Source organism: Tachysurus fulvidraco, chromosome 13 (assembly GCF_022655615.1).
Source record: "Tachysurus fulvidraco isolate hzauxx_2018 chromosome 13, HZAU_PFXX_2.0, whole genome shotgun sequence".
Classification (NCBI taxonomy): domain Eukaryota; kingdom Metazoa; phylum Chordata; class Actinopteri; order Siluriformes; family Bagridae; genus Tachysurus; species Tachysurus fulvidraco.
The window spans coordinates 3,213,181-3,226,070 of NC_062530.1; the positions used below are offsets into that span (position 1 = coordinate 3,213,181).

The window sequence follows — 12,890 nt, forward strand, 5'->3', positions numbered from 1 at the left end:
GAATCGAGCAACTTGTATGTAGTGTAGTGAAGTGACATGACGTACGGCTAAGTACGGTGACCCATACTCAGTATTTGTTCTCTGCATGTAACCCATCCAAAGTGCACACACACACACACACACACACACACACACACACACACACACACACACACACACACACACACACACACAGCAGTGAACACACACACACCGTGAACACACAACCGGAGCAGTGGGCAGCCATTTTTATGCTGTGGCGCCCAGGGAGCAGTTGGGGGGTTCGGTGCCTTGCTCAAGGGCACCTCACTCGTGGTATTGCCAGCCCGAGACTCGAACCCACAACCTTAGGGTTAGGAGTCAAATTCTCTAACCATTAGGCCACGACTTCCCCCATTAGGACACGACTCCCCCCCCCCATTAGGCCACGACTTCCCCCATTAAGCCACGACTTCCCCCATTAGGACACGACTCCCCCCTCCCCCATTAGGCCACGACTTCCCCCATTAGGACACGACTCCCCCCTCCCCCATTAGGCCACGACTTCCCCCATTAGGCCACGACTTCCCCCATTAGGACACGACTCCCCCCTCCCCCATTAGGCCACGACTTCCCCCATTAGGCCACGACTTCCCCCATTAGGACACGACTCCCCCCTCCCCCATTAGGCCACGACTTCCCCCATTAGGCCATGACCCCCACCCATTAGGCCACGATTCCCCCCCTCCCCCATTAGGCCACGACTTCCCCCATTAGGCCATGACCCCCACCCATTAGGCCACGACTTCCCCCATTAGGCCATGACCCCCACCCATTAGGCCACGACTTCCCCCATCAGGCCACGACTTCCCGCATTAGGCCACGACTCCCCCTTCCCGCATTAGGCCACGACTTCCCCCATCAGGCCATGACTTCCCCCATTAGGCCACGACTTCCCCCATTAGGCCACGACTTCCCCCCTTAGGCCACGACTTCCCCCATTAGGCCACGACTTCCCCCATTAGGCCACGACTTCCCCCATTAGGCCACGACTTCCCCCATTAGGACACGACTCCCTCCCCATTAGGCCACGACTTCCCCCATCAGGCCATGACTTCCCCCATTAGGACACGACTCCCCCCCCCCCATTAGGCCACGACTCCCCCCCATTAGGCCACGACTTCCCCCATTAGGCCACGACTTCCCCCATTAGGACACGACTCCCCCCCATTAGGCCACGACTTCCCCCATTAGGCCACGACTTCCCCCATTAGGCCACGACGCCCCCTGCCCCCATTTGTCCACGACTCCCCCCTCCCCCTTTTGCCCTCGTCTGCCCCCCCCCCATTTGGGCACTATTTCCCCCATTCGGACACGACTCCCCCCCCATTAGGCCACGACTTTCCCCATTAGGCCACGACTTCCCCCATTAGGCCACGACTCCCCCTTCCCCCATTAGGCCACGACTTCCCCCATTAGGCCACGACCCCCCCCCCCCCCCCCCATTAGGCCACGACTTCCCCCATTAGGCCACGACTCCCCCCTCCCCCATTAGGACACGACCCCCCCCCCCCCATTAGGCCACGACTTCCCCGTTTAGGCCACGACTTCCCACATTAGGACACGACTCCCCCCCATTAGGCCACGACTTCCCCCATTAAGCCACGACTTCCCCCATTAGGCCACGACTTCCCCCATTAGGCCACGACTTCCCCCATTAGGCCACGACTTCCCCCATTAGGCCACGACTTCCCCCATTAGGCCACGACTTCCCCCATTAGGCCACGACTTCCCCCATTAGGACACGACTTCCCCCATTGGGCCACGCCTCCCCACGTGTATGTAACAGAACAACACACGACAACCTTAAGACACTATAAAGACAACACATACGTTGTAGGTTCCGTGTCTCGCCCTACCAGGAACTGAGACACTGCTTGTTTATTTCACTGCAAAAAAAATATAATGTCAACAGATGACCAGAAACCAAAGTTGTTCTGTTAAAGTCTGTTCGCCTGGCAGCCATCTTGGCAAAGCTCCCAGGCGCTCCTTTTCATTTATACCAGCGCAAGCTGAGATCTGTTTGAACAGGAAAACACACAAACCAGAAACGGCTCGACAAGACGATCTCTTCGAAACCTGTTTTTGAAATGTCACAAAATCTGATCATCGGCCAAAAATAATAATCAGGTCACTCTGGTAGCTGCATATGTGTCTGTGCTGATAAATCGTAAATAAAATCGTATTATTATTGATAACTTCACCAACAAGTAGGTGATGGAATCATACAGCCTCCACGTCGAGCCTCGCATCCGTATTGTAAGCCGTCTCTCTCATGTAGGTCGCTGCTGGAAACGCTACAGTAAAATCCTACCAACATTCAGCTTGAGGTGTCAGAGATGTTGAAGAAATGTTGCTCATGTTTTTACTCCAGGAATAAAAAATCTGAACAGATATTTTACCAACAATCTCCTCACTGCTTTATTTTCCAGGAACTGGAGTGTCTACAAGAACATCTGGATGATCTGATGGGAGACTGCAGGGACGTGGTGGGAAACCTGACCGAGCTCGAGTCTGAGGTTTGAGGAGATGTTTATTTTATATATATTCATTCATTCATTCATTTTCTACCGCTTATCCGAACTTCTCGGGTCACGGGGAGCCTGTGCCTATCTCAGGCGTCATCGGGCATCGAGGCAGGATACACCCTGGAGGGAGTGCCAACCCATCACAGGGCACACACACACTCTCATTCACTCACACACTACGGACAATTTTCCAGAGATGCCAATCAACCAATCAATCAATGCATGTCTTTGGACCGGGGGAGGAAACCGGAGTACCCGGAGGAAACCCCCGAGGCACGGGGAGAACATACAAACTCCACACACACAAGGGGGAGGTGGGAATCGAACCCCCAACCCTGGAGATGTGAGGCGAACGTGCTAACCACTATGCCACCATGCCCCCGCTCAGACCATTAGACTGACATAATCAACCTACCATGCATGTCTTTGGACCGGGAGAGGAAACCATATATATATATATTTATTTGTGTGTGTTTTTAAAGTACATAATGATTCTTGCTTGAAATCTTTCTGAAGTCATTTCTCTCACTCTTTCATTTCTACGTCTTCACAGGACATCCAGATCGAAGCGCTGTTAATCCGAGCGTGCGAACCCGTCATCCAGACCCACTGCCACGTGAGTGTAGCTTCTGTTGGTTTAAACAGAATCTTACAGAGTCCTAAAGGACAGATTTATAGTTTATTTAATGTTCCCACAAGACGAAAGAGACGATCAGTCACGTAATGTAAGCATACGATACAGCGAAGCCCCCGTGTAGCTCTCGCCTTCAGGTTCCCCTTCATTTTCCGATTGGTCGGAAAATTAAGTCACAGAGTTCTGCTCTGATTATAGAAAAAAAATCACAATAGTTTGTAGTTTAAACCCAGTCAGCGGCCACCGTCCGTGAGATCGCCGCTAAGACACGAGGAACTAATTGAATTGAACTGAAGTTTATTCAGATCATCCTGTCGCTGCTTTCCCCCTCGTAGGACGTGGCTGATAATCAGCTAGACACGGGGGATCTGATGGAGTGCCTGGTGCAGAACAAACATCAGAAGGAGATGAGCGATAAGTGCGCCGTCGGAGTGACGCACTTCCAGCTGGTAAGCCGTACACGCGGAGTAAAGGTTTCCGTAATCGACAGGTTGTTTCAGTGACGCTCCGGAGAGAGCTGAAAACATACCGTGTCGTCCGACAGTAGACCGGAGGAAGCGTGTAGGCAGAAACAAGATCAGTTTATTAATCGGTTGTGCAAGTTTTTTTTTTTTTTTAGATTTCCCAAAAGAAGAAGGCTGTGATGGACTATAGGAACGTTGCTCATGAAATATCAAGTCTTACAGGAAATGCATTAAACGCTTGCTTTGCTAGAACATCGGTCTTTTTAATGGACGCTTTTTGTGTTATCTGATACCCAGGAAACAATCGTGGATCGGATGTCAGGGGGAGAAGGGGGGTTGGTGTGTGTGTGTGTGTGTGTGTGTGTGTGTGTGTGTGTGTGTGTGTGTGTGTGTGTGAGTGCGAGAGTGTGAGTGCGAGAGTGTGTGTGTGTGAGAGTGTGTGTGTGTGAGAGAGTGTGTGTGTGTGAGAGAGAGTGTGTGTGTGTGAGAGTGTGTGTGTGTGTGAGAGTGTGTGTGCGAGTGTGTGTGTGTGTGTGGGGGGGGGTGTTTGGAAGCTTGGAATTGAATTTGGAAAAGCTTTATGGAGAGGCTCCAGGATGAGAAACTGTATTTTGTAATGTGACAAACAAACAAACAAATAAATAAATAAATCAAACAACAACAACAACAATTATTATTATTATTATTATTATTATTATTATTATTATTATTATTATTATATAGTTATAATGTATAATAATATACAGTAATATAATATACAATCATATCATATAATATATAAAACATATTTTTTTCTCCCACATTTAACTGTTTCTTCCTGTATATTGTTCTCAGATTCAGATGAAGGACTTTCGCTTCTCCTATAAGTTCAAGATGGCCTGCAAAGAGGACGTCCTCAAACTGTGTCCCAACATTAAAAAGAAGTAGGTTTCTGTCACGCTGTTGTTTTCTCTCTAAATGATGCTGATGTTGGAAGGACAGCTGAAAACCACAGCGTTGGTCGTACTACGTGTTTTTGTGGATGTGGTCGGGTTTAATGGCGCATCATCACACCGTCAGTCGTGTACATGTGAAAAATGAGATGATTAGGAATATCATTTTAATATTAGTTAATTAGCTGTGTTATTAATTATGTCAGTCTAATGGTCTGAGCGGGGGCACGGTGGCTTAGTGGTTAGCACGTTCACCTCACACCTCCAGGGTTGGGGGTTCGATTCCCACCTCCGCCTCGTGTGTGTGGAGTTTGCATGTTCTCCCCGTGCCTCGGGGGTTTCCTCCGGGTACTCCGGTTTCCTCCCCCGGTCCGAAGACATGCATGGTAGGTTGATTGGCATCTCTGGAAAATTGTCCGTAGTGTGTGAGTGTGTGTGTGAATGAGAGTGTGTGTGTGCCCTGTGATGGGTTGGCACTCCGTCCAGGGTGTATCCTGCCTTGATGCCCGAGAAGTTCGGATAAGCGGTAGAAAATGAATGAATGAATGAATGAATGAATAATGGTCTCTGCACGATTGTATAACGTCGTGTGCCTTCATTATCTCCTTTCTCTGCATGCCGTCTGATTGTTTCACCTTCTGCTCCTTACTTTTTACTCCAGAGGTGATGTAGTGATCTGTTTGAGCACCACGGTGAGGAACGACACTCTACAGGACGTGAAGGAGCAGCGCGTGTCCCTGAAGTGTCGCAAACAGCTGAGAGTGGAAGAGCTGGAAATGGTGAGTAATGTGCACTTCAATATAATACGTCTATACGGTGTCTCTGTGGGTGTCTGCTTTGTTTTAATTCTATACAGTGTCTCTGTGGGTGTCTCTGCCTTGCTTTAATTCTATACAGTGTTTCTGTGGGTGTCTCTGCCTTGTTTTAATTCTATACAGTGTTTCTGTGGGTGTCTCTGCCTTGCTTTAATTCTATACAGTGTTTCTGTGGGTGTCTCTGCCTTGCTTTAATTCTATACGGTGTCTCTGTGGGTGTCTCTGCCTTGATTTAATTCTATATGGTGTCTCTGTGGGTGTCTCTGCCTGGTTTTAATTCTATACGGTGTCTCTGTGGGTGTCTCTGCCTTGTTTTAATTCTATACGGTGTCTCTGTGGGTGTCTCTGCCTTGTTTTAATTCTATACGGTGTCTCTGCCTGGTTTTAATTCTATACGGTGTCTCTGTGGGTGTCTCTGCCTGGTTTTAATTCTATACGGTGTCTCTGCGGTCTCAAAACGCAGCGATAAAGCTGCAGCTGTAACCCTCTCAGTGTGAAGGTTCAGACCGGTTCATGCTGGATTTGCCAACGTCACACCGACACAACTACGCTTCTAGCCAAGCGTTCCCACTCAAAGAGTAATCCCATTTCGGAAAGCATGGATAATATGGATTTAGAGCTTCAATAACAAATAGGTTTGACTGAACAATTCATTTAATAGAACTTGGGCTGGATCCCGAGATCAATAAGCTGCGTTAAGGACGTCTCGTCTCTCGCCTGAGCCGAGCGATGGCACGATATACAGAGAGACATCAACTCTTTGGATGTCTGAGCACAGAAGCTTATTGTCGTTCGAGCTGCAAGTGACGGTCTCATGCACAGCACACTGACGACGCTAAAGGGTTCGAGTCCTGCGCCGAAGCTGAATCTCGATGAATTAGGTCTCGCTGTGTTGTTCTAGCTCACTTTAACCTCCTGCTTGTTTACTCCAGATTAGAGAGAATAACGCCACCCCACAGCCCCAGGTAAAGGAGTCGTGTCCTTTCTTTTATGTACCTTTCAGTCTGAGGACGTTCGTCTGGAGCCCGAGCTGCACAGCGCGTGTAAGAAGGATATCGAGAGGTTTTGCTCTTCTGTTTCATTCGGCAACGCTCAGGTAAGCGATCGCACGCAGTATTCATCTACATGTCCTACTGTCACTTTAAGGTATTTGTTCATGTACAGAAATCAGATATAACGTACTGCATTTAACACACGTGCACCGGAAACGTGCTGCGTGCATCAGAGACTAAAAACAAACGAAACCCAGGCATCAGTTCATTTAGTTTTTATGTCTTTCTAGAACGCATGTTTAGACACTGCAGGTAGTGATGCTCACATGTGGTTTCCTCTGGGTCCTCCAGAGTCCTCCATTTATGCCTGCAAGAAGCTTTCATAGTGTGTGTGTGAGCGAGCGAGTGTGTGAGCGAGTGCGTGTGTGTGTGTGTGCGAGTGTGTGTGCGAGTGTGTGTGCGAGTGTGTGTGCGAGTGTGTGTGTGTGTGTGCGAGTGTGTGTGCGCGAGTGTGTGCGCGAGTGTGTGTGTGCGAGTGTGTGTGTGTGTGAGTGTGTGAGCGAGTGTGTGTGACCGAGTGTGTGTGTGAGTGTGTGAGCGAGTGTGTGTGTGTGAGTGTGTGTGTGTGTGTGCAAGTGTGTGATCAAGCGAGTGTGTGTGCGAGTGTGTGAGCGAGCGAGTGTGTGAGTGTGTGTGCGAGTGTGTGAGTGTGTGTGAGAGTGAGCGAGTGTGTGAGCGAGCAATTGTGTGTGCGCGAATGTGTGAGCGAGAGTGTGTGTGTGTGTTCTTCTGGGTTCTCCAGTCTCCTTACTTACCTACTTGTATCTCTGAAGTCTGAATGAACGTGTGTGGTAAAGGTGTGTGGTAAAGGTGTGTGGTAACGAAGGTGTGTGGTAACGAAGGTGTGTGGTAACGAAGGCGTGTGGTAACGAAGGTGTGTGGTAACCCGACTGGTGTCCCATCCAGCGTCTATACACCACCTGTAGATCCACCTCCACTCCGCCCAGGTAAAGCTGCTAATGAGCACAAACGAAAGATTGAAGCTCTTTGTTGCGTTTCCTTTTTTCAGGTCACTGAGTGTTTAAAGGATAATAAACAGCTGCTGTCTCACACGTGCCATCAGAAAGTGTTTAAGCTCCAGGAGGTGGAGATGATGGACCCTGAGCTGGACTACCAGCTGATGAGAGTGTGCAAGCAGATGATCAAGGTTCGAGAATCCTACAGTTTATCCTGCCTTGTGTATCGGCTGCGTTAAACATTACGTACTCTATTAAAGAATCGAAGAGTTTAAAGCCCGAAACAAGCCTTAGTTTCCCCCTAATCTTACTCTCCACCTCTCTTCCCCGTGTCAGCGTTTTTGTACCGAGTCGGATGCCAAGAACATGCTGCAGTGTCTGAAACAGAACAAGAACAGTGAGCTGATGGACCCCAAATGTAAGCAGATGATCACCAAGAGGCAGATCACTCAGAGCACAGGTGAGACGACAGCTTAGTAAACACAAAACTAAACAAACAAACACAAACTAAATAAAGAGATCCCACGAGGGTGATTAAAGGAGCTGTTATAACATCAGCTACAGGTTATAACGGTATAATAACCGTCACTGACGCTTCTGGACGTATCTCATGTTGAGATGTTAATAAGTCTATACAGACGGTAAACTCATGCGGTCTGAAAAGGGCGATGACGTAATAGTGGCTCGATGGGAGTCTTCTCTTTAAATAATGAGATTAAGAAGGTTTTTATTTATTTTAATATTAACTGCACTGCTCAGGGGGGCTTAGTGGTTAGCACGTTCGCCTCACACCTCCAGGGTCAGGGGTTCGATTCCCGCCTCCGTCTTGTGTGTGTGGAGTTTGCATGTTCTACCCCGTGCCTCGGGGGTTTCCTCCGGGCACTCTGGTTTCCTCCCCCGGTCCAAAGACATGCATGGTAGGTTGATTGGCATCTCTGGAAAATTGTCCGTAGTCTGTGAGTGTGTGTGAGTGAATGAGAGTGTGTGTGTGCCCTGTGATGGGTTGGCACTCCGTCCAGGGTGTATCCTGCCTCGATGCCCGATGATGCCTGAGATGCACAGGCACAGGCTCCCCGTGACCCGAGAAGTTCGGACAAGCGGTAGAAAATGAATGAATGGCTGAATGCACTGCTCTGGTGTGGATGTTATTGACTTTAGTGTTTTTTCTGTCTTGGTCTTTAGACTTCAGGCTTAATCCCGTGCTGCGGAAGGCCTGTAAAGCAGATATTCCCAAATTTTGTCAGAGCATCCTGAACAAGGCCACGGATGACAGCGAACTGGAGGGTCAGGTCATCTCCTGTCTCAAGCTGAAGTATGCCGACCAGGTACTGAATAGAGACTCTGAATTTTTAAGAATTGCTGTGTATAGTTTTTTTTTCATGAATTGGTGTGTGTGAGTGAGTGTGTGTGGAAGTGTGTGTGTGTGTGTGTGTGTGTGTGTGTGTGGTGAGCATTCGTGTGAGTGAGTGTTTGAGTGAGAGAGTGATGAAGTGTGTGTTTGAGTAAGTAAATGTGTGAGTGTGTGAGCAAGAGAGTGTGAGTGTGTGTGCGCGTGTGAGTGGAAGTCTGTGTGTTTGGGTGACAGTGAGTGAGCAAGTGTGTGTTTGAGTAAGTGTGTGTAAATGAAAAAGCGAGTGTGTGTATGTGAATTAACAAGCTTGTGTGTGTGTGTGTGTGTGTGTGTGTGTGTGTGTGTGTGTGTGTGTGTGTGTGTGTGTGTGTGTGTGTGTGCGTGTGAATAAATAGGTGTGTGTGTGTGTGTGTATGTGAATTAACAAGTGTGTGTGTATAAATAAATAGTCGTGTGTGTGTATATAAGGCGTGTGTGTGTATATAAAAATTAATAAACGTGTGTGTGCATAGTGAATTAACAAGCGTGTGTGTGTAAATAAATAGGAATGAATGTGTGTGTTTGTGAATTAACAAGAGAGTGTGTGTGTAAATGTGTGTGTGTGTGTGTGTGTGTGTGTGTATGTGTGTGTGTGTGTGTGTGTGTGTGTTCATGTATGTGTGTATGTGTGTGTACATGTGTGTGTATATGTGTGTGTGTATGTGTGTGTGTATATGTGTGTGTGTGTGTGTGTGTGTGTGTATATGTGTGTGTGTGTGTATATGTGTGTATGTGTGTGTGTGTGTGTATATGTGTGTGTGTGTGTGTGTGTGGGGGGGGGGGGCGCATAACAACAACTTTTACTTTAAGAATTTCTGTTTATAGATTTTTGATGCTTTAAATCTTGAGTGTGTTCTTCACCAGCGTCTGTCTTCAGACTGTGAGGATCAGATCAGTGTGATCCTTCAGGAGTCAGCGCTTGATTACAGACTGGATCCTCAGCTTCAGCTTCACTGCAGAAAGGAGGTGAGAGAGAGAGAGAGAGAGAGAGAGAGAGAGAGAGAGAGAGAGAGAGAGAGAGAGACATGTACATTACCCCTGAGCTGTAAAGCCAGACCGTCTCACATAAGGACCTGTTCATTAGAGACGGAGGCTGGTGCACACGCGTCCTCACACCGGCTGGTTATAATAAATATAGCTTAATCGTGATGGACAAAGCCACTTATCACCTCGGGTGTGAAGTGTGTTAACGAGCTTCCTGCTGCCATGAAGAGATCCACCTGAGTGAAAGTAACGAGGAGACATTCAGGGCCGTTTAGACGTCTCGAGCGACTCTCCGGTCGTCCTACAACAGCTCACCGACCGCCTGTTAAAGCGCCGCTGTGCGCTGCTGTGTTTACGGATCACATTAACACTTAGTTTTCCATCGTGGAGAAAATGTGACAGAATAAGAAGCCAGACTTTCACGATTCTCGCTCGGCCGGCGGTGTTTACGGAAAACACTGTGCCTCCTTCTACAGGTCTTCACGTGTCCACTTAGATCCGAAAACCCGAGGTCCGACCCGAGACCCGAGCGGGTTCGAGTCTAATAGTTTCATGTGTGCCTCAACACGGGTCGGTATAATAATAGCTGCATCGGGTCTCGGGTAATTTAAAATGAATGTGTTTTTAACGAACGGACCCGAGAAGACCCGAACTACTGTATCTCATGTGTGTGCCTCGACTCGAGTCCTTTTCCAACCTCTGCTCTGTTTGCCAAGGCCACTTGTGACATCGTGTGACTGGCGGTAAGCTCATTTTCGTTGAAACAGACCTGTCAATCAATTTTGAATCCACGCTGTAGCGGTTACTTTAGTGTAGAGTTACACAACATTCGGGTCGGATCGGACCCGGGTCTAATTTTTTCCGGGTTTGTCTCGGGTCGGGTCTTTCTTAAAAAAAAAAATTATGCACGTCAGGTTCGGGTAAAAGGTGAAGATCTTCTTCTAGTCGCGTCTTTTCCCACTAGGGCTCGCCACAGCGAATCATCAGTTTCCACCTAACTCTATCCTCATCATCCTCTACACCTTCATGTCCTCGTTTAACACATCCATACTGTATATCTCCTCTCTGTCCTTCCTCTTGACCTCTTACCTGCAGCTCCATCTCCAACATCCTTCTACCAATATAACCATCTCCCTCCTCTGTACATGTCCCAACCATCTCAATCTAGTCTCTCTGTCCTTGTCCCCAAAACAGACAACCTGAGCCGTCCGTCTGATGTCCTCGTCCCTAATCCTGTCCATCCTCGTCACTCCTAAATACAACCACAACATCCTCATCTCTGCTACCTCCATCTCTGCCTCATGTCTTTTTCTCACTGCTACAGTCTCTAACCCGTCCAGCAGAGCTGCTCTCACTACCGTCTTCTACACCTTTCCTTTGCATTCCCGCTCCTCCGGATGTTTCTGTAATAACATCTTACACTGGGATTTGTCTGAGAGATGATGGTTGTTTTTTTTTAGTTCAGCACCTTTATGAGTCAGACAAAAATCAATAAACTTGAAGTTGTTTTTTTTTTTGTGAGTTTTGTTTCTTGCGCTTTGCCGTTTCTTTATAACATGACGCTGTGATTTTTATTTAGAATATGATTTATATTGTGATTTTTTATTTATTTATTTATTGAGAATGGCTTTATAGCTGCTGTAACACAAGAGATAACAGGAAAGATCTTGTGCGGACATTAAACGTGACGTAACTGAATTAAAAGTGTAAATGTCTTTAATTAATAAAAAATTTGTGGTTAGCACGTTCGCCTCACACCTCCAGGGTTGGGGTTCGATTCCCGTCTCCACCTTGTGTGTGAGGAGTTTGCATGTTCTCCCCGTGCCTCGGGGGTTTCCTCAGGGTACTCCGGTTTCCTCCCCCGGTCCAAAGACATGCATGGTAGGTTGATTGGCATCTCTGGAAAATTGTCCGTAGTGTGTGAGTGAGTGAGTGAATGAGAGAGTGTGTGTGCCCTGCGATGGGTTGGCACTCCGTCCAGGGTGTATCCTGCCTCAATGCCCGATGACGCCTGAGATAGGCACAGGCTCCCCGTGACCCGAGAAGTTCGGATAAAGTGGTAGAAAATGAATGACTGAATGAATAAGAAATGTACTTATGGTATAAGAGGAATAAACCACCATAGATAGATAGATAGATAGATAGATAGATAGATAGATAGATAGATAGATAGATAGATAGATAGATAGATAGATAGATAGATAGATAGATAGATAGATAGATAGATAGATAGATAGATAGATAGATAGATAGATAGATAGATAGATAGATATTGTTTTTTTTAATCACATGCACCTCCGTTCTTTCTTGTTCTTTGCCGTCGCATTACGGCGACTCGGAGTGAAAATCTGGACTCGTACAGAAGGAATTTCTAGCGAAACTGCGTTGAAAACAGAAATCATGAGAATCAACAGAATTCATAGGAATTTACGCTGGCTGTAATGTATAATTCCCAGAGAAGCCGAACAGGAACGCTGCAAACGGAACAAGGTTTTGTGGCTCTAAGGTGTGATACAGTGCAGAAGAGTTTCTCCTTCATGCTGATAAATGTTCTGAAGGTTTTGCTTGTCATCCTGCTACATTTTCTGAACATCTCAGTTAAACCGTATAGAGGACACACACTCACATTAGTCTAGTAAAACTAAAGGAATGAGAGAGAGTGAAATGTTGATGCAGCGAATGTCACAAAGTCCATTTATCAAAGCCAGGGGACGAAGACGAGCGTGCTGAAGAGATGAAACCTGATCTGATTAATCGCACTGCTGTCCTTCCTTTTTTATAAATAACTCCTCACCTCACTGCCTCTCTCATGTCCCTTGGGTGTGTGTGTGTGTGTGTGTGTGTGTGTGTGTTGTAGATTACGGACTTGTGTGCAGAAGAAGCCGCTGCGCAGGAACAAACAGGCCAAGTGGAGGAATGTCTGAAGACGAACCTGCTGAAGCTGAAACATGACATTTGCAGGAAGGTAAAGAACAAAGACAGAAAGCAGAAGATGACGTCGTCTGCTGTATAAACTGATACACAAACTTTAATGAATACTAAATGCTTTGTTTTGGGGATTTTGTTATCTAAACTCTACCCACTGCTTCTGTAGACCATGTGTGATGATGACAGATG

The 12,890-nt window shown here is 47.2% G+C and overlaps 1 protein-coding gene across 1 annotated transcript in view; it reads left to right on the plus strand.

Annotated features, from left to right (window-relative positions):
* glg1b (golgi glycoprotein 1b) overlaps positions 1-12,890 on the plus strand; it is a 41,643-nt gene that overhangs the window by 24,074 nt on the left and 4,679 nt on the right. Inside the window, exons 13-23 of the mRNA XM_027159294.2 lie at positions 2,451-2,537; positions 3,100-3,162; positions 3,516-3,629; positions 4,479-4,567; positions 5,238-5,355; positions 6,395-6,487; positions 7,453-7,590; positions 7,736-7,859; positions 8,582-8,724; positions 9,654-9,755; positions 12,631-12,738. Of these exons, the coding sequence (XP_027015095.2) occupies positions 2,451-2,537; positions 3,100-3,162; positions 3,516-3,629; positions 4,479-4,567; positions 5,238-5,355; positions 6,395-6,487; positions 7,453-7,590; positions 7,736-7,859; positions 8,582-8,724; positions 9,654-9,755; positions 12,631-12,738 (1,179 nt within the window). The remainder of the gene's footprint in view (positions 1-2,450; positions 2,538-3,099; positions 3,163-3,515; positions 3,630-4,478; positions 4,568-5,237; positions 5,356-6,394; positions 6,488-7,452; positions 7,591-7,735; positions 7,860-8,581; positions 8,725-9,653; positions 9,756-12,630; positions 12,739-12,890) is intronic.